General features: G+C 43.4%; 1 protein-coding gene across 4 annotated transcripts in view; it reads right to left on the bottom strand.

The window, feature by feature from the left end:
• Positions 1 to 806: 806 nt before the first annotated feature.
• Positions 807 to 27,761, bottom strand: part of TMOD1 (tropomodulin 1) — a 497,118-nt gene continuing 470,163 nt past the window's right edge. The window contains exons 10-11 of one of the 4 annotated variants that reach the window (XM_085636598.1): positions 10,335 to 10,399; positions 807 to 5,931 (exon numbers count right to left, since the gene is read on the bottom strand). In XM_085636598.1, the coding sequence (XP_085492724.1) occupies positions 10,335 to 10,399 (65 nt within the window). In that variant the 3' untranslated portion in view covers positions 807 to 5,931. The remainder of the gene's footprint in view (positions 5,932 to 10,334; positions 10,400 to 27,761) is intronic. The other 3 variants (XM_085636599.1, XM_085636597.1, XM_085636600.1) reach the window with 3 other exon arrangements.

Genomic DNA, 27,761 nt, shown 5'->3' with positions numbered 1-27,761 from the left:
ACCCGTTTTTGAAGCAGGCATTAAAAGGACAAATGGTGTTATTTCTGCAAAGGTTTCTGGCGTGCATGTGTGCTGTACTGTACAGCACACATCCATATTGGGAAAAGTTTAAAAGTTTATCTAGGTATAGTATTTTGTGTTGAAAGTGTACCCTTTTAGGACAAACCCTACACTAGACATGACACAGATATATTTGCACAATGGTGCAAAGGTGTGTGTGTGGTGCTAGGTAGCCTAATTGAGTGCCACTGCTAGAAAGAAAGCGCGATAGTGCCCTATCTCAGCAGATATGGCACTCTACTACTCTCTTCCTAGTGCTGGAGCACAATACGGCCGCCTAACGCCAGACACACACTTTTGCACCACAGTGCAAAGGTGTCTGCATTATGTCTAGCATAAGTTTTGTGCTAGAAGGGTACCATCCAGTACAAAATACTTTGCCTAGACAAAGTTGGAAAAGCTAGGAGAAATAAAAACATTTCTGCTTTTTACACCTGCCTCAAAGAGGTGTTATTTTTTGGTACAAGACCCATTTTAGTATAGACAGGGTTTTCCTTCAAAAACCGTGGGTAGTTTCATTGGAAAGCCCATGTACCCCCCAGAAAATGACCCCCTGGCGCAAAAAATGCAAAGCAGCGCAAGTTTCTAGCTCAAACCATGTTTTGCACTAGAAAGTAAATTCCAAATAAACATTTTGCGTCGGTTTGCTAAAATGGTAATAAATCTGCCCCGAAATTTTAAATCCACATCTGTAAAGTGTGAGAAACTCATTCACTGAGAAATAACTAACAATGTAACACGGAAAGTTCTAGGCACATGGATTTTATTTTATTTTGAGCACCCCTGCATAGATACGTATATCCTTAGAGGTAAATCAGATCCTTACAGCAGCACTGAATTATATTGTTCAGAATAAATCTCACTATATGTATGCTTTCCTTTCAATAAGTTGTAATTTTGTGTGGCGTGCAATAGTTTGCGATCCAAAATTGTTTTTTTTTTAAATCACCTACATTGCTAAAAATATATATTCGCTTTCATTCTTTTGCACCTGATACATTTTTTAGGATCTGGTGCTTTTCAAAGTATTGTGCAACCGTTAGGATTTTTTCTTGGTATTTGCCTTTAAAAGCGGTTGTTTTTTAACACTTGTATACGTTCATTTGCACATAGAAATGCTCCTTTTTCAGATTCTTAACGCTAAAATCTATTTCAAGTTTTTTGACATTTGGAAACTGTCATTTGAATGATTAGTTAAAATACATATTGTTCAATACACACAAATGAGCACAAAAAGGCGCACATTTGGTTTCTGCTAGAAATCATATACAGTTGAAACCAATAAAGATGAGAGTTTGTGAAAAATGATCTTTAAGTTACGGAATTACTGCCAAGTGATGTGTCTGCCTGTCTCCTTTAAGGCCAGAAGTGGCCAGCTGGGTCTCCAGCACACCATGAAGAAACAGGTATATGTTTTCTGTACACATTTAAAAAAACAATACAACACGAAAAGGTGGTGACGTCCAATCGTCGTGGTGAGGTTCATAATATAGGATTTTAAAATGGCTAGAAACAGCTCTGAGGATATTGTTTGGGAGGGTTATTGTAGTGCTCGAGCTGCCATTTATTTTACGTGTGAGATGTCTGTCACGCTAAGAGAAAGCGCCTAGAAACACCTACAATAGCAGTTGAAAAACGATCAGGAAGTCCAGACCAAAGTGCTCGCATAGTCGTAGCCACCATCATCAGTCCACTTGCCAAGGACCCGTCTGCTCTTTGCTCTGCTTGATCTTCCCACTTCAGTTTCTTTTTTCCAGCACCATCTTTAGTGACCGCCACAGCACAAACCCTTGAACAGGGGGTCATGTGTCTGTTTTCTTTGGCTAGACCGTGGCTAGCTAGTTCCCTCTTGACGGGCCCTAAGCATTGCGTAACGTTTTAAGCCCCATTGCGTCGTTTTTTGGCTCTGTTGCTGTTGTTTGTGGCCACATGGGCACATTTCTTTCTGAAGCATCTGCAGCTCCCCTGAAGTGCCACCTCACATGATGAGAACATCTTTAGGTCCGTCATCTCCGCATGTGTTCATGAGGAGACTTTTGAGTGTCAGAGCAGGCTTTATACACTATTTGGCGAGAATCCCGAGCTGCTGTTCTTTGCCTTACATTTAGTATGTGTCTGAAAGCCACTTTGTCCCTTTTTGGGGCAATGTACCGAAACGTCAGAGCATTACAAGTGCATGGTCTCTTAGATTATAAAGGCTCCAGCTTCCAGGAACTCATCATTTGCATTGTAGCAATATTCGCCTGCCTTCAGCCCTTACAGAACCCTACGTATTTGGGGCAGCACAGCTCTTCTAGGTCCAAGAGAGCTCAATAGGAGGACACAGGCACCTCAGTGGCACCACAGAATCCTCCAGCACTTGCAAAAAGTCCAAGACTGGCTAGACCGGGTCTTGGAGTTCACCTCTTAAATGGTCCTTTTCTGTGGTTATATTGGCCTCTACAAAAAGATAACGACGGACTCTGAAAAGACTAGAAGGGAAACCGGCTGATGGAGTCTGGCATTTATATTGTTCAGATTTCGCAGTAGTCCTTTCCATCCCAGAAAGTTTAGATGGTTCGAGGATGTGGCTTACAAAGGTAACCATCTTTCAGAAGATTGCTGGATGGGCTTATGCAAAAGGTCCGATGCTCCATTCTATTCATACCTCAGTGGGATGGCTCCAACAAGGTAGAACCCTCTGAAAGTTCCATTTATGTGGTCCAACCTTGACTGCCCTGACCTGTCCCAGGGGAGGTTGGGTCTCCAGGCTACGACTCTTTCCTTGAGAAGAGAGGACTTGGAAACATGGTAATCAGAACCATAAGACAGAGTTGGGTGAGCCACGCATCCCTTATAAAAAAGATCGGCAGTCATCCCTTCAGATATTTCAGTCTACAAGCTTCAATGTGATTTACGCAGTTGTGCCTGCGGGATTCAGTGCTTGACAGATCTTTGGAGGTGGCTTTGTTGCACCAGTTTATTTTACATTAAGAGGCCAAGTGAGCCAATAATATGAGGAGGAAGGTTTAACAGAATGCAGCCCTTTGCCTCAACCAAGCTAATGCAACATCCATGCTAGTGCAATGCAACAAACACATGCAGCAAGGAGTGTGTGGACATCGCTGAATTAGAAACCTTAAGCCACCCCATCTCTGAAGCCCCACAAAGCAGCGCTAGTCCTTTCACTAGCAAAGTGCCGAATGAGAGGAAGGCTATGATGATGACTCCAGCGCCTCTTTCCCTTTTGTCTCACAGGCCTTAGCCCAAACCGACGTTGTGACTCTCTCTCCATGTTTTGTTCTGACATCCCCAGCAAAGGGCTTGACTTTAATATGTATTTTGTATAAGCATTCCGCCAAGATACATCTACAAGAGATGATAGCAGAAAATATCAGAGGGCCCTGAAAAGGTGATTCGTTTGTCATTGACCCAGTAATCTATGACTCAGCAGAAGCTGGTGACATCCCCACTCTTCAGATTGTGCTTTTCTGTGAAGCTGACATTATCCTCCCTAGTGATATTGCAGCAGGCACAGTTTAAGACAGATGTGCTACTGGGCAAGGGTTTCATTTCTCCTGAGAGGATGTCGACAGGACTGTCCTTTGGTCGAGCAAATAAATCTCTATTGGTTGGAGAAATGCAACCTCTTGGGTCCCCTTCAATCAGCCGTACCCAGAAATGTCTCTAAACTCGGACTCCTTGAATGCATACGCAGGATACTTTGAGGTACTAACAGGTTCAGAACCTAAGGTACCTGGCATAAAGAGTGCACAATATCAATATAATGCCCATCTTCATAGTGCTTAATGCATTCTTATGAAGGCAATAGGGAAAGAGGAGCCTAGTCTGTATGGACCCCGCCACTGTCATTGTTCACATCAACAAACATGGTGAGACCTAATGCTAGTTTCATTGCAAATTCCCTATGGGATATGAACTTATATTTTCGCGCTAGCAGTGCAGAATTGTTTATCCAATCCATTTGTTTGGAGTGCAGAACAATCTGGCAGAAAGGTTGTACGGGCTTGAGTCTTAATCCCCATGAGCAAGTGTTTCACAAGATGGTGGTGGACAGGATCTTAATTAATGCTGCTGCCAGGCGGCTCCTCCGCTAAGGCGGAGGAGCGTCGCCCCACTGCTAATTCAGCAGTGTACAAGGGAAAAATAAAATGATAATAACATAACGTTGTTATCATTTTATTTTTCTTTGTGGAGCACTGAGCCAGGTGGGGGCTCCTTGACGCCAAACAGAGTGAGGAGTGGTTTGCACTCCTCCAATTGCACATGACAGTTTGGCCCTTTAGGGCTAGCCAAACCGTCATGCGCACCTTGCATGTTCTCCATAGGGCTGTATTGCACAGCCCCGTGGAGAACATGCCCAGCCTCCCAGGCACAGCCTGAGCGTCCAAACTGGATGCTCAGACCAATCACAATGCTACTCCTACAGCGTTGTGATTGGCTGGGAGAGCCCGGAAGCCTGGGTGCTTCCTGTGCTTCTTGCAGATCGAGAGGAAGAGGAGGGAGGAGAGATGCGTGGCAGTGCGGCGGCGTAGGAAAAGGTAGGTTACTTTTTTTATTATCTTTTTTTTTTAATCGAACCCCCATGCCCCCTGCCTCCCTGCCCTACCACCACTGTTCCGAGTCGGCCGCCACTGTTTAGAGGACCTCAAGAGAAATGTGTCCACACCGAGTTACAAAGGGATACTATTCCTATGACAGGTATTCCTTCAGGACTCAATGGGAAGGTTCCTAAATACCTGACTTCTTATTCCCAATATTAAGTCTTTCATACACTAGTGTCTGAACGGAAATTCTGAATAATTCTCATTTGTTCCTAATGTCCAACCAGGTTCTGTAAGTCAAGTGGGGGAAGATCCTGCCAAGCTTTCTTACCCGTCAGGCCTTTTTTCTTTGCAGGCACCATATGCACTGCCTTTTCTGTTATCAATGAGAAGCATGTGCAGAGAGGTATTGCCTGAAAAAATACTTCAGCATCTGAGCAAACCCTCATGGTTTTGCTACTCCCTCCGCCATCTGCACCTGGCTATGCCTAGAGTATGTTCTCGTTCCCACGTATGGGCAAAAGGGGGCTGGGCACGCTGGAGTAGGACCACGTTATTCACAGGTATGACATATGTACCCCTAGTCCATCTACACCACCTTCATCCAAGAGACCATCTCACAACTCTTTCTATGGCATGATGTTCTACCAAGTTAGTGGGAGAGAAAAGGCACCGAAGAGCTAAGATCAAGCAGGGGTAGTGGATTCATGGCCAGCGATCTGCCCCATCTTCCTGACTGGCTTTCACTGCTGCAGCAGGTGCTTCCAGCACCCTCCTCTAATGGTGACAGAAATCCTTTGCTTTTGAAGAACAGAATTGGCTAGAAGTACAGAGATCTGCAGTCATTTGTACCCTCTTGTCATAGAAATTAATCCAGTTTTATAATTGGGAAAACAGTGTGGTGTTCCAAAAAAGAGCTTATTTTGGAGATTGTTAAATAGTGTTGCATGATTGGTCTTTCCTTCAGCTCTATCGCCACCTCTTAAAGCAAGGCACACTAGACTGACAAAAGACGAGTAGACAGATCCAGGACAAAACGTTGTCTTCAAGGAACGAATCATGAGCCATATTTTGAAAATCTTCAGCTACATTTGCTAGTTAAGTTAAACCTTTGCGGTGCACTAGGATGACACAAAAATGAACAGAGCCATGACAAATGTTTGGTGCTCCCACTTTGCTGCTAGGATTCCACAGTCTGGCACAAGCTATCGGTGCAAGGTGTCCTGTTCCAGGGCGCAGTTTCGTCACACCTCCAGTTGGGGCTACACCCCAATCCGGCACTTGGGATAGATGGGACCACTTAAGTCTGCAAGTCTTTTCTTCCTCACTGAAAAAATGGAAGATCACAGCATTTTAATTAGCATTCATATTAGCTTGTAGATTCATGCGTGTCATATGTGCCTGTAGTGTGTTACATTTTCTGGTGCTCATATGCAGTGACTGGCTTTAAAACAGCAATAATTTAGAGGGTATACGCATTTAATCTTCCATTTTCTGGTCCTCCTAATAGAAAGCATTGCCCTTGCTGGAGGACTGCCCAGTGCTATTTATATACAATAGAAACATAATCTACTGAGCAATGTTACATTGAGTTCTCCGATAGTTTTCTTTTTTTGCAATCATCCATTACAAAACCAGGGTCAACACTACTATCAATAAGTGATATTAATCTTTCTTAAATATGCATTTACACTAAAATACAGATGCAGAATATTAAGACCAATACGGTAGAAAGAATAGGAAGCAGTAACAGATAAAAAACAGAAGACGAAAGACATTCAAGCACAAAAGGAGTTGTGTTGAAAAGGAAATCCATTATAGAGCACACAGAGGAGAGTTTCTCCAGAGGTCCACCTTAGAAAGAGCGAGGCCAGATGCCAGCTCCGGGATTTGCATTGTGAGGACCATGGTTACATTTGACTAAAAAAATTCCATTCAATGCAATCTGTCACATCATTGTAGTTGTTTTTCATCTATCTTCTGGAATATTTGCCAAGTCATGCTCACCTGTAGAGAATTACTCCAATCGTCCACTTATCCAAGATCTTCCCACACACATATTACTATAGAAGTATTGTTTTCTAGATAAGTGCCGGTGCCCTTGAGTCATCTTCTTTTGTAGATGTATCAGGTGCAAAGTCATGTCTAGTAACTCTTTTTTTAAAGTCTTCCTATGTGTGTGTATTTCAGGTGCAAAAAGTGGGGTTTACCATTTAAAAGAAGCTATTAGTAAACATAGGAAAAAAATCGAATTGATGTGATGAAAATCTAGATAACAATGCTGTAGTGTGGTGGCTCTTCCCCATAGGGTGGGAAAAGGGAAATGATTGACCAGGCTGGTTATTAGTGAAATTCGTGCTGGGATCCTCATGGCCACTGATGATGCAATTTCATTCCTGTCTTTTGGTGGCAATTCATTTTGGATTTCTAATTAACAACAGAGAAATGATGCACATATTTCAGAACACCGTAAGGGTGGGTGTCTGTGCTTGCTGTGATAGTTTCCTGTCTCACCTACAGTTTCCTGTCTCACCTACCATTCCGCTGTTCGTACTCTGGGGTGGATCCTTTATCTTTTTGTGTCTTGCTTTGCTGAACAATAACTAGTCAGAGTCCAACAAGTTTCGCTCTGGCATAAACTCTATTGGAAAATCAGAATCTGATATAATAGTTGTGTATAGAAGCCAGATTCTTATTTGTGGTGATTAGCAAAGTGGTTTCCTCAACCCTTCACATTTAAAAGCTCACTGCTCCTGCTAATCTCTGTTTTACAATGGTGTGTACACAAATGTGGCATGTGTGCTCACAGTACAAGAAATGCACTTGGCATTTTTTCACTGCCACTGGCCTTTCCATGAATGTCCAGAACATCTAACTACTAGAAACTCCATAAATGTTCCCTGCCGTAGTTCACTTTACAACAAGGTACCTTTGCATCAGCTATTGTGCGCTTCAAGTGAGACATCAGCAAATGTTCTTACAGTGGCCTTCTTCAGGCACAATGAAGTGAAAATGTGACAACAATGTCTCACAATCCTTTTACGTCCTGAAAGACTTGCACTGGTTGCCTGCTTATGTGCAAATGCAGAATATCACATCACCGCTGATTCGTGCAATAGGTAGCCCAGGGAGAAATACCAGCCTCTTTATGGTTTCTCCAATTTTCAGAAAATAAGACATGTAGCAGGTGTTTTTTGGGTGGCATAAATCTTTGGATTTATCCATCATAATTGTGCACAAAAACAATTCACATCTGGTATTTCTAGGTGACGGTGTTTGAGATACTCGAGCCATGAGACCATTGGAACCATAACACAATGTCTTCCACCTTAACTACTGCACATCCCAGCTCTAACCAACTTAACATGTAGTTTGTAAAGTATCGACAAAACCACTCACCTCGGCTAAGTCATCTTCACCCTAGTGTTTCAGTTGCTCTTCATTTTTCTATTCACATTACCCACAAACTTAAAGTACAACTATAGACCACATATGTTTTTAAAATGATTACATTAACTACCATCTAACACTCATACCCACCAAAGCATCACACTGACCCGCCTTCCAAGTGCTGTAACATTCCTCTTGCCAACAGGCCTTGGCACCTAACAGAGCGCTTCCTTCTGCAGATTCCTCTATGTCTTACAGGTCACGGTCCCACCATCTTTATTATTCCTAGTCTTGCACTACCTCTCCATTGACGTCATTTAGGGGTCGCTGTATGCTTCTTGGCCTTCCCTAATTGAAGTGGTCTGCAACATTGTGTTTTCTTTTTTTAACTTGAGTGGCTAACGGCATCCAATAAAGTCGGCGTCTTTGCGAGTGAGTCCCAACTCATTTTAGCTTGGAGAAGGGAGTTTACCTTTTCTCTCTCACTACGGGGTTTTAGCGGGATAGTCCACAACAAGCACTTGTTGTGCATCCTTTCATACATCACTATTTGTTCCTTCTTTCCTTTTTCTACACCTCCTGACACTTATTTCATTTCTTCATGGTCTTGAAAGTCACTAATGATGAAAAACGTGAGCAAACTAGTGAGTACCTACCAGCAGCTCCCTTGGTGATGCTTACGTGAGGTACTTTCAGACCTTTCACACATTTTTTTTGTATACACTAACATGTGGGGGTACAAGTGGGGTGGATTGACAAACATTTCAATTTGGACACCAAGGTCCGGCTGCTAGTGGCATTCTTCATAAGCCAGCTTTTGGGCGTAGATTTCACTACCCTGCCCTTAGGACCCTTGGAAAGATAATGTGTCCGTGTACAATCAGGTCTTTTTTTGATATATTGATGTTATGAGTGGAGGGCGACCTGATTGGTAATTCCCTCTCATGCTCCTTATTGTGAATGACTGCATTGCGACCCCTAGCCTCAGCAGGGGCAAAATCAGTGCCAGGAACAGAAGCAGCTCGTCCTTATGGTCAGTGATCTGTGGGCTAGTGCTTACTGTCCCTGATGTCTTCCCAAACTGGAAAATCTTTTTTTTAATTTTTTTATTTAAAGCAGCACCAGCCCCTTTAATAAACATAGGCTGCTTTAAAATATATATACAAGCGTACAGACAGAGGTTTGTTGTTCCCTGCAAGCCCCCATTCCTGCATTTACAGCCGAACTCAGAGACTTGGGGTCACAAGTTGAGAATGGCCTAACATATATTGATGAGTCGGGTCATGTTGTGACCCCCTGTGAATGTACAACTCTCGATGCAACATATCAGTCCCTAGTAGGCATTGCAAATTGCATCCCCGTTCGCAAACCAGTTGGTGCGCAAATTTCACAACTCTGGTATGTGAATAGGAACAGTTTAGCAGGGCTAGGATCCGTTACCTTACTGTGTTCATGAATGGTGTGACACTGTGCCTCTGAATAGAACAGTGTGCTGCTTTTCAATATAATCCGGATTACACTGCAATGGCACTGCGCTTTGAGCTATGCTTGACAGTGCCCCCCCCCCCCACACACACACTTATGTCAAAGAAGTCATCAACTTTCCCTTTACCGTCGTGCAGGCATCCACATTTAAAGGGCAAGAAGGAAGTTCGTTTTATTGGAAGGAGTGTAGTAAAACATAATGTCTACCTAAAAGCCCTATTTAAAAAGAAAACCTAAAGTTGTGTTAATAACAAAATCAAAGGTTCATTTTGGGATAATACGTAAACATTTTGGGGTGGCTTTCCCTTTCAATCACCAGGTTCTGCCTTATTAACATATTTTTTTTTAATTTAGATGGGGTAAATAGATTTTATATTTCATATACCCATTACTATTGTGAGGTCTGAAAATACTAGAAGAATGTACTCTCATTTGTGAGAAAAGCATCTGATGTATTTGAACCGGAACCATCAAAAGATGTATACACGGCAAGCTATGGCTGCTCGCAAGTGCTACTTTGAAAACAGGTTTGTGAAAATGTGCACCTCTTCGTATGTTACAATTCCATGACGCCTATTTCAAGGTTTACTAGCCTCACATCATGTTGACATTTGTGAACCATTGGCTAAGTGCTCTCAAGACAAAGCGATTTTAAAACAGAGCTGTATCAGGCCGAGAAAAAGAAGAGACGCCAAAACGTAGCCATAGAGAAGATGACACAAATCTGAAGGAGAAACAACAGGCAGAAAATAAAGTTAAAAAGTAGAGCCAGGAGGTGGCAGTAGAGAGCACCGCCAGTGAGCCAATAATTGGTAAACTTGTGTTCAACAGACACGTAGAAAAATCTGTCTATACTTATACATCATCCCGTTGCAGAGTTGAAACTTTATGCCATGGACCGTCAGACCGGTGCATACGAGCTGTAAACAAGAACTAAATGAGAACACTTCTTGAACAAGGACGTGAAATGCCAATGTACATTATTACAAGAAAAATGTTATTTTTTTAAAAACACAGCACAAAACTGACACAAATACATATTTTTAAGCTTAAGTAAAATATATGTGCGATTTATTTCGAACACTGCAGCTACAACCTGCCCAGCCCAATTTAATTAGAGATAAGTAACTCAGGTATCAAGTTGGCCCAACGCTGTCAGCTAATATAGTACCTGAGCTGTAGATCACCAGGCTGCTGGGCTCATACTACCTTTATTCTCCTTTGAAGGCAACATGCAAACACTGGGCTGGCCAATCAGGTCACGAAGGTTAGTCCCAGCGCTCCAGCAGATGCCATTGTTGCCCCTGCGCACTGTGAACATAAACTATGCAGCAGTCCCTTGAGTGGTGGCCATTTTATGTCGGAGGCTGGGAGAGGAATAATTCAGGAAAAAAGACTTCATCCCTGTGGTCTTGGCGTTTCCGCAGGGCATGCTGGAGTGATGATGGAACAGGAACAAAGGGATGTTTGGGTCTGATATGGTGATGGTATTTATATACCTACTGGGTGATGGCCTGGCAATGAGTACTTTATATCCTGAAGCAACATTAACAATGGCAAAATGCAAACATCACGATTAATTCGATCGCCTAAAGCCCGAGCCCTTAAAATCACAAAACCAAGGGTGATTTATTTCCACTGGTTTGCATATGGTTGGCCCCATTCTAACTGTACCTGTCAGATAAAACACTGAATTGCAATGTTACTCTGGGATCAACAGTGACTGATATTGTTTCAAGCATTTATAGCCATCATGTATATCCATCACCTTGTAACTGTCATATTGGAGTATCCATACATTTAAAATAAATAAAGGCCACATAAGGGGGCAGTGTGGGCATATCCTGACCCCCAGGTGTAGGTGAGAGAACCCCAACTGCCCCCTACCATGTAGTTTATTAGTGCAAAAAACTAGGATTGTGTTGCAGGGCCAGGATTCTCCTCTCAGGTGCCCCAACAGGCACCGACTCCTGAGTTTTCGTGTTCCAAAGTCTGCGGTCTTGGTACTGAGGTTGCGGATTATGAAACTCGTTGACCTATGTTTGGTAAATTTCAATAGTCTGCGGTCTTGGTGCCAAGTTCAAGGACTAAATGAGAACACTTCTTGAACAAGGACGTGAAATGCCAATGTACATTATTACAAGAAAAATGTTATTTTTTTAAAACACAGCACAAAACTGACACAAATACATATTTTTAAGCTTAAGTAAAATATATGTGCGATTTATTTCGAACACTGCAGCTACAACCTGCCCAGCCCAATTTAATTAGAGATAAGTAACTCAGGTATCAAGTTGGCCCAACGCTGTCAGCTAATATAGTACCTGAGCTGTAGATCACCAGGCTGCTGGGCTCATACTACCTTTATTCTCCTTTGAAGGCAACATGCAAACACTGGGCTGGCCAATCAGGTCACGAAGGTTAGTCCCAGCGCTCCAGCAGATGCCATTGTTGCCCCTGCGCACTGTGAACATAAACTATGCAGCAGTCCCTTGAGTGGTGGCCATTTTATGTCGGAGGCTGGGAGAGGAATAATTCAGGAAAAAAGACTTCATCCCTGTGGTCTTGGCGTTTCCGCAGGGCATGCTGGAGTGATGATGGAACAGGAACAAAGGGATGTTTGGGTCTGATATGGTGATGGTATTTATATACCTACTGGGTGATGGCCTGGCAATGAGTACTTTATATCCTGAAGCAACATTAACAATGGCAAAATGCAAACATCACGATTAATTCGATCGCCTAAAGCCCGAGCCCTTAAAATCACAAAACCAAGGGTGATTTATTTCCACTGGTTTGCATATGGTTGGCCCCATTCTAACTGTACCTGTCAGATAAAACACTGAATTGCAATGTTACACTGGGATCAACAGTGACTGATATTGTTTCAAGCATTTATAGCCATCATGTATATCCATCACCTTGTAACTGTCATATTTGAGTATCCATACATTTAAAATAAATAAAGGCCACATAAGGGGGCAGCGTGGGCATATCCTGACCCCCAGGTGTAGGTGAGAGAACCCCAACTGCCCCCTACCATGTAGTTTATTAGTGCAAAAAACTAGGATTGTGTTGCAGGGCCAGGATTCTCCTCTCAGGTGCCCCAGCAGGCACCGACTCCTGAGTTTTCGTGTTCCAAAGTCTGTGGTCTTGGCACTGAGGTTGCGGATTATGAAACTCGTTGACCTATGTTTGGTAAATTTCAATAGTCTGCGGTCTTGGTGCCAAGTTCAAGGACTATGGGTGCCATTTTGTGTGTGTCGAGTTCACTGCAGTAAACTCAAGACCTGAGACTATTAAACTTGTGGATCCACGATGGGTCCTCTTAGATGTCCGCGTTCACTGTCCCGAAAGCATGGACTCTAAAACTCCTGGAACGTTGTTGGGTCACCTTCGATATCATTTGCTAGCCATTTTAGATGTATGGGGTCCACATACTTAAACTCCAGAGACTCGACATGCATAGCAATGAGGGTGGGATTTGTTCTGATGTCTGCGGACTTCCAGGCAAATCCATGGACTTTTGGGCATGTTTTAGAGCATTGTGTGCTTCTGGTTGGTTAAAGTTGTTATAATTCTTCACCATATCGAAAAGTGCCTGTTGCTCAGCAACAGGAGGCACAGCCACCATTTTGTGAAGAACAGGACACTTGTTCAGTTCACATACAGAAGCAGTGCTGCATTGGACACTGAGGAATGGGTAACATAGCTGAAGAGAAGCCTCCTGGAACTTCTTTTGAAGGTAAGGATGAGAAAAATATCTGTACTGGAGGAAGGATGAAGGAAGAAAAATACCTAAAGGCTCATTGCAAGAATATATTTTACATATTCTCCGGGGAAAAAGAAAAGAAAGGCCAGGAGGGTCACATAGAAGCAATGTGAGCAAAAATCCTTATCTCAGCATATTTGTACTTTTTTGCATGGAAGGCAGAACTAACATCTGATGTGGAGAGAAGACTCCCAGGACTGGCAATCAGAAGACTGAAAATAATTCCAAGAAATTCCATCAGTGCAAACAAACGTTTAAGGTTGTTAGGTCCTAACGTGCCACAACAGTTGCAAAAAAGGAAAAATACCGCCAAAACACTATATATAAAAAAAAAAGCCTAAAGCAACAAAAGGTTCTTTTTAAACCACCAACAAAACTTTAACCCCTTCGGTGCTCATGACGGAACGGTTCCGTCATGAGCCACGGTTGAGCTGTGCTCATGACGGAACCGTTCCGTCATGACCACGCCCGCGCAAGATTCCGTCAGCACAGCGGCGGAATCTGCGCAGCATGGAAGGGGTTAAAAGAAAGACTACCTCTGTTAACTCCAAGGACCTGAACGAGAGCCCACGACGGGTATGGCGGGCACCTATGACCAACCCTGCTGTGCAGTGGGGCTAGCTCTCATGGTAGGTTGGGAGTGGGGTCTGGTTATAGGCACATAAAGGCTGCACCCTAGTGTATAATTGCACCTTGGACATTTCATGCATTGACGGGAACCACCATTACAGCGCTCCTGCCAATGCATTGTCACTTTGCAGGACAAACATGACGGGCAGTATGTCAAAGTTATTTCTTTTCTTAGAAAGAAAATACCAAAGCAGGATTGTCTTTAAAAAAAAAAAAACACGTAGCCCGCCCCTTGTCATGGGAGTTTTCTTCCATGCTGAGTGCAGCATTGAATACTTTTCAGTGTCCCTAACTGCGAGGATTTTCCTGGCAGTGACAGGCATTGAAAAACATGTATGTGTCTGCCCAGCTAAATTGGGAGGGGGGAACATATAGCCAAACCTCCAACCGCACTTACTCTGTCGGACCGTTGGAGGAGTTTGACCACAACATTGAAATCAGGCAGGTGGACCATAGTTTTGGAAGGGAGAGAACTCTCTATTGCCACGGAGTTCCCTCTCCACAAAGATATAAATCAAGTCTGATATGTCAGTACACTCTAAACAGGGTGGTCAGGACATCACAAATCCTCCAAACTATGAATGATGACATTGGTTGGGCCACCTGTCCCTGACAATTGCACTAAATGTTCATGCAGCAAATTATCTGCTGTACTAACCACCCTTTAGAGAGCTTACTGTGTGAAATGTGTCAGCCGAACTGTGTGCCATTGTTTGCCTAAAGGTTTCTAACCAAACACATTTCTTACTTTAGAAAACATAAGAGGAGTGGTTCTGATGTGTCTGTTGTGTTTGGAGGTATTGAATGAAGTATGCTTCCGATACAAGAGTGACTGGCATCCTAGCAAATCAAAACCAGAGGGTAGAGTTGGTCTGGTTAACCGCTGGAAGTACCAACTCATATTCTAAAGGGCACTTTGATAAAAAAAATTCACCACAGATGTTTATTGGATGAAGGAAACTCAAGAGGTTGTTTTAGACACCAACCTGAGACCACAGGAATTTAACCGTATCCTGGATCAGTAGAGAGGAGGATTACAGATTCCCAAATCTGAAGGCATGCTACAGCAACTTTCGGAGGCTGTGCAAATAAGGATAATTTCTGCTTACTCGGGTGTACCTGGGGGAATGCAGTTGGTCCATGCCACAAAAAGCACATGCCCATAGAAGGGCTTCAAGGACCAAATAAATAAAGGGTCAGAGATGAAAGGAGAAAACTAATGTCTGAGCTAGCCCTGGAATCTCAACCAGGAGCCCATAGGGGAAAGTTATCAGCGGATATTTGGGTCAAAAATGGCAGATCCCCTTTCCCAGGGACTATGAACTAGGAGGAGGCATTAACTGATAGCAACTCCGCTAGTAAATCAGACAGCTGACAGTTCAGCATCACTTGCTTTTAAAAGAACTACTGGACAGATGAACGATACACTTGCCATAAATACAACAGACCACTTTGCCCACTGTATTGGAGGAGGAAAACCAATCCCTGAGCTGATTCATCTAGGAATATAAGTATCAAATTACGTACTTGATTCATTTAGCTGAGCCAGCTGTCTGGTGAATGACATATTATTCATCGGCCAAGTCAGGGAATTGATTGGGCAAAGCTATGTGGCATTACCTTAACCACTGGCTATTATGTTGAAGGCAACGGCGGATTATGTGGCATCTGCCATTCCATGTAGGCTACTGGCATACGAGCCTAGTAGATGAAGAACCAGCTGCTCAAGTTCAACAGTTGCAAGGAGAGATGGATAATCCTCCTCGTCCATTGATAGAAGTTCTTGCCTAAAATGCATGTCCTTCCATTCAAGCATGTGAAGGATGCCTGAGAACCAGTCCTGGGCAGGACTGACTTTGCCAATAAAGAGATCAAGCTGGTCTGTCTACAAGAGTAGACAAACGAAAGGCATAAATAGATGGGTGGAGTTTGGCCAAAAGCAAGATGGAAGACTCCCGTTTATATGCTCGGGCTGCCCAGCACCTTCCTGCTTATCAATTCAATAATCTTTATTCTCGATCATTTAGATCATCAAAGATATAACACATGGCATTTTTAAAATTTAAAAGTTTCAATACATATTACAATTTCATTTAGAAGTAAAATTCACAAGGGAAGTACCCATAAATCAAACATTAAACATCATAAAAGGGTAAACCAGTATCTTGCAACTTCATGCAATGCCCCCCTCTTTTAGAATGCGAGATCGAACATGCCACATGGCTGTTAAATACTTTGCCATAGCAAATACAATCGGAGGTGACAAGTCAGTTTTGAGGATTCTATATGCAGGGAGGTATTTCCTGAAACCCATATTTTTAAGAATAGGTAGGAGCCAATACCTCCTTGCTCTTTGGTAGGCTTTACAGAAAAAGACCACATGTAAATCACTCTCCTGGGAATGTGTGCAGGCTGGACACTGCTCTGTTATTAACCTTATAACCGCAGACCCTGGGACTTCTGGTGTCAGCTGAGTAGCGGCTAAGCCTCGGAATGTGTGGGGGCCTGAGCGGTGCCTTTTTGGAGCATATTCGGCCGGCGAGCACCCCAAACTGTGCAGGTGTTGTAATGCTGGACGCAGCCTAGTCTGCTTACGGGCCCGGCCGAGGTTCAACAGCACCCTTATAGCTGCTGCAGCGAGTGCCATTAGATCTTCGATCTGCATTGCCTCACAGACCCTGATAGATACTGAGATTTCAGCTGTAAGACGCATCCCAGCTGGTGGTCGCCTCGCAACACTATTTTGGGTCTGGAGGCCCCTACTGTTCACAGTACTTACTCACCGACGACTGGAGGTGGATGCGGTTCCTTCATCTATCTGCTCCAGACCATAACCACCTATCACACATATTGAAGGCATGATGACAGGGCCTCTTCCTAGCTGGAATGGCCAGCTAGGAACACACTCTATACTGACTGTCCCTGGGGGCAAGGAAGGACTACATATCTTTTTCTGTGCCCCATCATATTTAGTGTACCTCATTACTCTGTTGGAGACTTCCATGCCAGAATAAGCATTGATCTCGGTATACATCAGACAAGGTAATTGGCAGAATTCTACGCTGGTCCTGATACATACTATACTACAGTTAGGATCTTGGTCCTTATCACACGTGCTGGCCATTCTATCTCTTTTAGACATTTGTTAAGGTCTAGGTCTTACGCCTGCCCTGTCCTGTTCGGCTGGGCCTACCAGCAGTTCTGAATGTCAAAGGGGAAACCAGGGCATAATCTCCTCTTTACAGACTTTCTGCCAGCAAGGAAAATCACACTCCACCTTCCATGACCAACATCATTATGGAGAAGATAATGAGAGAGCTCACGGATATCAAATCAACTGTAGACTTGATGCATGCAGACAACAAATTTACATTTGCTGTCCTGAAAACTCTATGAAAGGATTTGAGCTCCTTCAATGAACAACTGGATGGCACAGCTCCTAAAATGGAGGCCACGGAGGAGTGGCTGACTGTTCTGGAGACCAATCCTGATGTTGGTAGTGAGGTGTGGAAGTGAAGGATCGCAGTTGAAGGAACAACATTTGTTTTCTATGAGTGCTGGAGGAGAAAGAAGAGAAGACTATGGACGGCTTTCTCACCACTTTTCTTCCAGAGCTCATGGGTTTTACCTTTATGTCCTAATTGGAATTCCATAGAGTGTGCAGAGTTCATATCAGGGGACACACATGCCAAAATACCCCAAGACCGATCGTCGCATGCTTTCATTGGCATCAACAAACCCACCAACTAATTAATCACTGCAGCATATGTCATAACACCCTATATAAAAAGATACCAGGATCCATATTGGAGCTGTATTTTCTCTTGAAGTGCATCAGAAGAAATTCCTAACACTGAGACTGAACCTTTGGAAGCTAGGCATGAGCTATGGCCTTCTGGAGCTGTCTACCATGTTGCTCATCCTAGATGGCAGATACACAGAATTAGAGGACCCAGATGATTTGGAACATTCTCTGTTCTCTCTTGACACAAAGGCTATGGACTCCTCAACACTAGTGAATAGACCACACATCATGGAGGGACAAGATCTGGCCTTTCCTCAAAATCAAGACCCTATCATTATTGACGCTTCCTCAGAATGTCAAAGATTGGACATTGTGCTGAAATGTTGGGGGAGAGAATGAGCAGAGATGGCATGAGCCAGGTTACCAGAGGCCGCAACAAATTGCACTCCCCATCAAACCCTGAGCATTTCAACCTCCACCTGATGTTTCTTGATGTTGACCTCTTATAATGGCCCTATATCATGTGTTATACCTTAGGGACTTTGTGAGAGGCTGGTCTGGTATATAATGTCTACTAATGTAAGTGGGCACCTTGCACCAGTCCAGACAACCCTTATGGTGATTTAAGAGGTCTTAGACAACCTTAGAAAGCTCTGTAAGTGGGAGTTGTGGACAGACGTCTTCAGGCTTAGTCCAGAAGGAGTGTAAAGCAGCTTGTTTTACCAGAAAGCAATCTTGTAGTATAGATTAAGTGAAAAAAAAACACCAAGTATTTGTAAATATATGTATTTATTATATAATACTCTCTAATATGTTCCAATATACCCAACACAGAGATAAACACAATGCACACAATACTTCAGCAAAGAAAAACAGTAAATAGCAGGAAATTCACAGTGAACCCCAGGGGGGAACAAACCATATACTAAGAAAGTGGTATAAGAACCACGACTCGGATCAAGACAGGGTCGAGAGAACACAGAAGTGCTGGGACCCAGAGGAACCACCAAAGGTAAGTAGATAGAGACCCCATGGAGAGGATGTGCAGTGTGGAAACACGACTGCGTGCTACGTACAACTCTATGTGCAAGTCGTGGTTGGATTTTTAAAGATTAAGGACCCTTCCCAGTGGACCCTGAAGAAACCACGTTGAAGCCAGAAGGTTGGAGAGCCACCCCACCTATGGATACCATACTACCCACGTTACCTACACCAGGGAAGCCAGATGCATACGTGTGAAGTGGTGTCGGAAACCGTAGCCAAACCCAATGGAGGACTTCAGGAAAGTGCTGTTGTGGAAGAAGTGTCTGGTGGAATACGAGGATGGATTCTTGATGAGAAGTACCTGCAAGCAAAGGGGACATAATCCATGTCACTCAGGAGTGACCAGGAGACTTGGAAGATGAATGCCCTCCGATGTCTGGTGTTGCACGATGGATGACGAGGATCTCGACTCTGCGGCTGTGAGGACCAGGCGATGCTGAGGAGGACCAGGAGCCATGCACAAGCTGTCCCACGGAGGATGGTGAGTGCTGAGGGGTCAGTGTCCGGTGGGAGCACCAACAAGCCTTGGTAAATGCAACCAACGCAGGAATCAAAGAAGGAGCAATGTCGGGAATCAGCAAGGTCCAGGGGACTCACCAACAGCACGGGAGTCAGGGCAGGCCCCGAGCAATCAGGGGAGCCCAAAATAAATAAGTGTTACCCTTGAGTGGACTCACAGGCCGGAGGGACTAGGGTTGCGAGAGGACCTCGAGCAGCTCACCAAAAGATGCAGGCCACGATGCACACAATGTGGTGTGGCTGATGATTCTGGTCACTGGAGGTGCTCGAGGTTGGGGTTACTTGGAGCCTGAAGATCTTCTTGGAAGGAAGCCAACAAGACTTTACAACTGCTAGTTGGACACAGTGCACCGGTGTTCGGTTATTGCAAGCCCCACGAGGGATAATGGCCTCAAACTTGGTGAGAGGGCAGGGCAGGCCTTGAGAGCTGTGGAAAACCACCCCCTGTGTTGAAGAGCCTACGGAGTTCAGAGGAGCTCAGGATCTGCAGACCGGTCGACTTAGTTACGGTGCCTGCAAATGCAAGAGAGTGACTCCTTCATTCCAAGGGAGATTTCTTCAAGTGTCTTTGATGCTTCACAGGCCTTGGAAGGTTCCCGTATGATGCACAGGCACAGACGATGCAGCAGATTGTAAGCAAGATGAAGTCAGGCCAACACGAAGTCCAGCGAAGTCCAGAGTGCCCAGACGGTAGAAATAGAAGTGGTGTCTGATCTGAATCTTATTCTACGACGTATCTAGGGACCTACACCCAGGTAAGCCCTTAAGCACCCTAGAGAAAGGGTTGGGAAGATTCAGGGGACCCTAATATGGTAGGGTCTGGACAGGGGGGAGGTTCCTCCCATGTCCTTGGTTCAGTTTCGCACCAGAGTGGGAGCCAACGGCTCCCAGAACTGGTTCGAACTGAACTATGCACAGGGACACCAAATGTGCCCCTCATGCAGACTTTCTGGCGCTGGCAAGCGCACCCACCCAGTCTCAACACACTAAATCCTGTCTGGGAGGTGGTCACACCTCCCTGTGACAGGATGCCTATTGTTCCACCTTCCTCTGATTGAGCTTGGCTCAGCAGCAGGAGGGCAGAAATATGTCTCTGGTCGGCAGCAACCATTTTGTGCTGTCCGGGTCTAGAAGGTTGGCACCGGGAACACTGAGAACCTAACGGAGGGCTCTTCCTGTGCTTGGAATCATACCTCCCACACCGTTTAAGGTATGGGGATATGATTCCAACATGTTTGATACCAAACATGTTAGGATTAGTTGCAGCCATTTTCGAGATGGTCATCGCGTAATTACGCGTAGCCCCTCTATAAAGTATATGGCTGCTTCACTGACAACCCGGGAAAATGGAGTTCGTAGGCTGCAGGGGTGTCCCACTCATGCAGTTGCACCCTCTCACTTAGAACCAAGCACCTTGCATTCAGTATTGCAAAGGCCTGCTATAGGGGTGAATTATAGGTTTTAAGTGCAGTGAACCGTAGATATATGAAACCTATAACTTTAGTAAGTGGTGCAAGCCCCAACTTGCACAGGCTGCAATGGCAGGCCTGTAATTCTATTTTGCATGGTCTCCCATGGGTGGCATAATGCATGCGTCAGCCCATGGGAGGCCTCTGGGGAACATATGCTCTGGGTACATGGGTACCATATACTAGGGACAGATAAGGATACCCCAGTATCCAATCTGGGATTGTACCTAGTTACCAACATAACAGTTTAGGGAGAAAGCAGATAGACTGAGGGAGTGCTGACCATGCCCTGATGCTCCTTGAACTAGATTGAGGACATCGCACCTTCTTCCAAACGCTGGAGAATGAATCTCTCACACTATAGAATGTCAGTGGATAAACAAAATTACGACCAACCTCCGTCAGTAATTAATGGTCCACTTCCTCATCTCAAGATCTTTGGGCAGCAGGGTAAGCTATCCTAAGAGGGAACATTATGAGGGACTCAGCAGTGTGAAAATGGGAGGCTTGCGAAAAAACAGGTACAACTGGAAGGAGAGGTGCGCAACATCATCAGGAGATATGGAAACCATCCTACACCCGGCCTATTACACCAAGTGGGGATGGCTAAGTATAGCCCGAACTCCTATTTCACAGCACAGGCTCAATTTGCTTTGTTGTGTCTAAAATGGTGCCAGTATGAGCAGGGGAAAAAGGCAGCCAGACCTCTGGCATTGCTATTACGCCAATGAGAGGCCGATCAAATCATTTCAGACATGCAAAATGAAACCGGGAGACTAGTAACACAACTTTTGGAGATTGCGGAGACATTTGCTCATTTCCTTGCTAACCTTTACCGCTCAGAGGCGCCCGATAATCTCCTATGTGAACAAGACTTCTTTAATAGCCTCTGGCTATGTACTTTGTCAGAGGCAGGCAGGTTGCTCTTACAGGGGGAGATAACAGATGATGAGATCTCAGAGCCCATTACGGATCTAACCAATAACAAAGCACTGGGGGACGACTACTTCCCGAAAAGATAAAAAAATAATTGATGGTGCCCCTACTTCATAAACTCTTTAAGGAGACTTAAGATTCTGGCATGTTGCATTATAAAACCAGACAAGGACCCCACACGCAGTGCAAGCTATTGTCTGATATTGCTTATCAACGCAGACATGAAGGTACATGTAAATGTCTTAGGGTCATCTCTAGCCTGATCCATGCCTCACAAGAGGGCTTCGTAACAGGTTGTTCATCTGCGTCTCTTAACTATTATTCTGTGGTACATATGCAATGATCCTGAAAATAAACTCTTACTTTCATTGGATACAGACAAAGCCTTTGATCGGGTTGAATAAGGGTATCGGTTCCACACGCTGAACAGAGCAGGAACTGGTCCCAACTTTCTGAAAACGATTTAATGGCTTTATACTCCTCCTACAGCACAGACTAACTGCTGGAGGCATGTATTGAGCACCTTACCTTTTCACAGGTGGTGCAAGACAAGGTTATCCACTGTCCTCCTTAATTTTTCTATTGGCCTTAGAACCCTTAGTGACTGCCATTTGCCAGTCTGTTCAAATTCAGGGCATTTTAACACCTGAGGGCTGCAGTAAAAAATACTGCTCTACGCTGATGATATCTTGTTGACTCTTAGTGACCTGGAAACTTCAATACCACACCTTATTTCATTTGCTGATGCTGTCTCTGTTTTTTTCTGGTTATAGCAATCAGTTGGACTAAAAGTGCGGCACTCCCATTGACAGCTAGCGGATGAAGGTCCACACTTAATAACTTTGGCTTTAGATGGAAGACCTCTGGGTTAAAAGTCCTAGGTATCCTTATCAACAAAGGTCTTGAAAATATGGAGACTGATCATTTCCAAGCTCTGATGACAAAGATGGAGTGTACATTTTTACGCTGGTCTGTCCTCCAGAGCTTTTTTTGGGGCAGAAGCTGGTTGATAAAGATAGTAACAGCAAACAGACGTAATTATGTTTTCGCCATGTTGCCCCTTACAGTCCACACAAATGTGTCCTGTACTTTAAATAAACAAATTAAGAGGTTTGTATGGGCCGGCAAAATACCTCATCTCAAATCGGCAAGAATACATGCAGATACTAGAACCGGAGGTCCGAGACTCCCTGATATGCACTGATTCTATCTTGTGCATCATCTCTCACAACTGGTCCTTTTCTTGGCACCTGCTGATGACCAACCAATCTTGGGGACCTGGGAATGCACATTGCTGTAGGCCCCATAGACCTGGGGATACCATATGATACTAAGGCCTCTAAGTCAGATTTTTGCCCCCTACTCTTAAGGTTATTTGGGTGATGTAGAAAGAGTCCCATAGGTTAGTGAGAATAGATGGCTTTATTCATAAGAATGCTCCATTTTGGTCTAATGAGGGCATGCCATCAGGCGAAATATAGTAAGATGGCCAGTCTGGGAAAAGAAGGGGATCCATATGTTTGACTATCTCCTTAATGGAGATGCTTCAATTACACTTTGCGCTGCCGCAATCACAATTATAGTGGTACTGGCAGATCGGGTACAGGGTAATTTGGGGCAGGATCCTATTCTCCTTTCCGAGTCTACCCTCTTAGAATACATCAGGGATTGGGCACTCTGTAGGATTACTGTATCCAACCTATACCCCATTCTTACTGACAATTTATACTAGAATGGTACATGTCTGGGGGTTAAATATTATTGGCAGGAATGACTGAGATTGCTTACAGAGACTAGAACTGGAAGGATATCATGGGGTACCCGATTGAAATATTCCTATTATAAGTTTATACATACCTGGTACTGGTCCCCTTATAAATGTAGGGCTAACCTACTACTGACTGATACATATTAGAGGTGCCCTTGAGAAGGCTGTAACCTCTATCATATAATGTGGTCCTGCCACCACCTGCCCCCATGTTGTCTAGCTATCTGGAGGACGCTCTTGATGGAGCAAGGTTTCGTATAAAAGAAACGTGCTTGTATGCAATCCTCTCAAATAACCTATAACATTGTAACCAACCTGTTCGTGAATACTAATTTTGCACCAACATTCTACATATTATATCCAGGGGACGCTTTCCTATGTGCCTCGCTAATTAATAACCTGAGTGTCCTAAAATGGCCGCCAAAAACGCGGGAACTCTTCTGTGCATGCATCTACTACATCTACGTAGTATGACGTCTTCTGTCGCTTGGGGGGAAATCTTTGCAGCTGCGCAATAGCTTTTAATATGGCTGCTTTAAAGTACTGCACTAACTCACATGCTGTGCTGAAACTAACTTATGCAAGTTTTACTAAACTATTAATGCAAAAGATTTATTAAGTAAATGGGGTTAGAGTAGAAATAAGTGGTATACAGTGAATTCATTTAAGTTTGTATTCTAACGTGTTCTTCTTTGACTTTATTAATAGTTCATATTTGAGCCTTGGAGGGTGACCGGGTCTCTGTTTCCTTGTGGCTTCTACGCATGCGCAACGTCCGCTTGTCCTAAAATAACTGAAGTTATTAACTGATTGCCAAACCCTAAGCCCAGCAAGGACATGGGAGGAACAACTCTTGAGCCTACGAGAGGAAGAAGACGCAACATTGTATTACAGACTTATCGATCCACATATGAAATGCTTGTGGAAATAAAGCTTGTGGGTATTAGAATTAAGGGGCGAGGAGCTAGACAATAGACTAAAGAAAATGTTACACTTAGTATGGTGTGATGTCATCACCCCACTGTTTGGCCCAATCAAATTGAGGGTGAACATGGAATTGAAACATTTGGGGGTGGATCATACATTTGAATTGGTATAACAGTGCTGAAAGTTATGCAGGACTGGAAGCACTAAGTTAGGGAATAATTTCTTGTATGTTAGTGAGAATAGTTGATAGCGAGGAGTTCGCTGGTGAAATGTTTGGTATTATATCGCCTAGAAAGGGTAATACTGAAGGAGTAGCAGGTTCTCTGATGCTTGTGTGAAGAGTAAAGCGGAAAGGTTTTACTCGTAGTGAGTGAAGAGTAAGCGGAAGGGTTTTACTCTCAGTGAAAGAAATTCTACTATTCTTTGAATTAGTGGGTCAGACACAATAGCAAATGTTTATACGTTGTTAATTAATGAAATAGTGTGAACATTTTGTGACAAAATACGTTTTCGCATTACCTTGTAACGGAGGGGTCAGTTGCGGGTGCTGCACTGACGTCACTGAGAGCCGCGCTGGGATTGGTTGAAACAGCGGGCGCATTGTTGATGCAAAAATTGTAAAGGAGGGGTCAGTAGTAAGGAGTGATACTGATGTCACAGAAAAGCAGCGCAAGCATTGGCTGAGCAAGCGAGCAGAGTAAAAGTTGATTGGTCTTCAGACTAGAAACGTGCTGGTATTGGAAATTTTTTAGAGTTAAAGCAAGCGTCTGATTGGTTGACAAAATAGAAATCCCAAGAATAATAATAGATTGTGGAGTTTGTATGTACGATACAACTTTAACGGGGACTTGACCAGATAGAAGATTTATAGGGTTTGCTTACGAGCAGTACCTTCACAAGCACGCAATGTACGGAGAAAAGAGAAAAATGACATTTATGCAAAAGGTTAAGAATTATTTTAAAAAGGACAAACCCATTAAGAGTAGAGAGGGGATTCTCATTCCTCCTCCAAATATACCTGCATCATACATGATGGTGGAGAGAGGCTATCATACTTGTGTATGGTTAGAAAATTGGGTAGAATACACCAGAGATGATGGAATATTAGCATTTCCTGAGTACGGACGTTTTAATGGAAGAATATTGTACAATTTAAGAACACGGATGAATAAGTTAGAACCCAGACCTAGATTGACTCAATATGAGGCTTTAGAAGAATGGGAAATGGAAGCCTTTGAACGTGATAGGCCCCGAAGTAACAGGACCTTAAGCAAATATTACCCGAAATTTCCCAGAGAGACTAGAGATAGTCAAATGAAACAATGGAGACAGGCCATGGTGGCAGAAGGTTTATATCCTGTGTTAACATCAGAAGAACAGACAGGAGGTAAATGTACAGAGAAAACCAAACACTTAACCATGTTAGGTAGTGGAGAAACAGAAGAGGGATACCTAGAAGACATATTGATGAAAAGTCCTCCACCTTATAATGATGGATTTAATAGAATGGCCCCTAGTGCCCCGATGATAGGAACACCTTTGTTTCCCCAGATAATACATGACACTGCAGACAGGGTACTTCAAGAAAAGGAAAGGGAAGCAATAAATAAAAATAGAGTTGAATTGATTCAGAGAATAGCTCAGATAAACGCACATCCCGAAGCATTGACCATACCAGTAACCATAGGTCCTGTAGTCCCATTGTATGGTGAAAAATCAAACTGTCCTAAAGTTCCTGTAATGCCTACCCCAAGCATAGAACCTAGAAAAGAAAAGATAATAATAGATGATCAAGCAAGTGAATGTGAATCAGTAATATCATTGATGGATTTGCCCATAAGAGAACCAATGATGGAAACTCCGAAGAGAAATTTGCCCAGTTGTTCAAAGGAAGTTAGATTAGAAACATCATCAGGAACTAGAAGTGCCACCATAGTAACCCCAGAAGGTATAGATAGATGGTCTCAAGAAATAGAGAAGCCAAAGTCTCAGCCAAAAATATTAGACATTTTTAAATTGAGAGTAGAATTGGAAGAAATGGTTGATGGTAATGTGGGTCTAGACAGATTAAACACATACAGTGAGGAAGAATTACTGTTTATTTGTAGAAGCATTACACGAAATACAAAGGTATTCCATGAGAAACTGACAAATTTGGCATTGGAAATGGGAATTGACATAGGGAAATCAAACTATATAGAGCAGAATTTTCTGATAAGGATTTGGAAAACTTGAATGTGTCTGGAAGAAAGTTGCAGATCAGGGAATTGTTATTTCTGTTGCAAAAGTGGGGAGATCTTGAAAGATGGAAAGTTAGATGGGCAAAGAAAAAGGAAGAAGCACAGGTAAATCGAACGACATCTGAATATGCCATGAGAGAAACAGAAAAGGCTGAGAGGTTGTATCCAATGAGAGAAGTACCCGGAGGGGGGTACGTACATGTACCATGGAATAGACAGGATATTTTGTCATTTACAAATTATTTCCCAAAATTGAGAGAGAAACCAGTGGAGTGGTACAGACAAGTTGAGAGGTTTGTGAAAGTTTCAAAGGTTTTATTAAAGGATTTGGATGGTCTGTTTGACATAGTGGTACCTGCAGATTTGTGGACAGCGTGTAAAATTACTGTAGATTGGCCAAGTGAGGAGTATCCAAGAGATTCAAAGACAGGAGCTCCGTCAGAAGATGTAATGAAAAAATATCATCAAGTAATAACTTTCCTAAAAAGTAAAATTCCCCCAAAGGAAACGGATTGGGTAAAAATAGACAGAACAACCCAAGAAAAGAATGAGTCTGTACATGCCTACTACGAACGTTGTTTACAGGTGTTCAAACAGTATAGTGGGTTTGAAAACTTTGAGAACAAAGACATGACTCATTTTGTGTAACGATTTGTGTCTGGGCTGAGATTGAATATATCTCAAATGATTAAGCAGCATATGCTGTGTTGGCAATTGAAGCCCATCGATGAGATTTTAAAATATGCTAAATATTGTAGGGACAAAATTGATAACAAATGAAAAGCCCTAGGAGAAAAAGTAATGTGGGCTCAAGTCAAATTAGCTGAACAACAAGAGCTCCAATTAAATAAACAGTCAGAAAATCAAGGAAGAGCACAAGGCCAAGGTGACAATAATGGGGGAAAACCTCAGGGAAGGTTGAATCGGGAAGAGGCAAAGAAAAAGTTTCCCTGTCAAGGGTGCGGGAAGTTGGGGCATTGGAAGAGCAAGTGTAAAGCTATACAAGTTAATAATACCCCGAACCAAAATTTAAATCCACAGACGAGGAATGAGGTATTAATGAGTCATCAGCAACAGGGTATAGATCAATTGCCACCTGCACCTAAATCAAATTTTGTGAGTCAAGCAAAATACAGTGTGGACGCCGGATTTCCAGAAGGAAGTGGTAAGAAACATTTTGTAACATCACAGTTTCTTTTGCAGGACCCACTAATTGATTATGATCAGGAATG

This window comes from Triturus cristatus, chromosome 2_1 (genome assembly GCF_964204655.1).
Source record: "Triturus cristatus chromosome 2_1, aTriCri1.1, whole genome shotgun sequence".
Taxonomy (NCBI): domain Eukaryota; kingdom Metazoa; phylum Chordata; class Amphibia; order Caudata; family Salamandridae; genus Triturus; species Triturus cristatus.
Note: the sequence above shows the minus strand (reverse complement) of the source record. Positions and strands in the feature narration are given on the sequence as shown.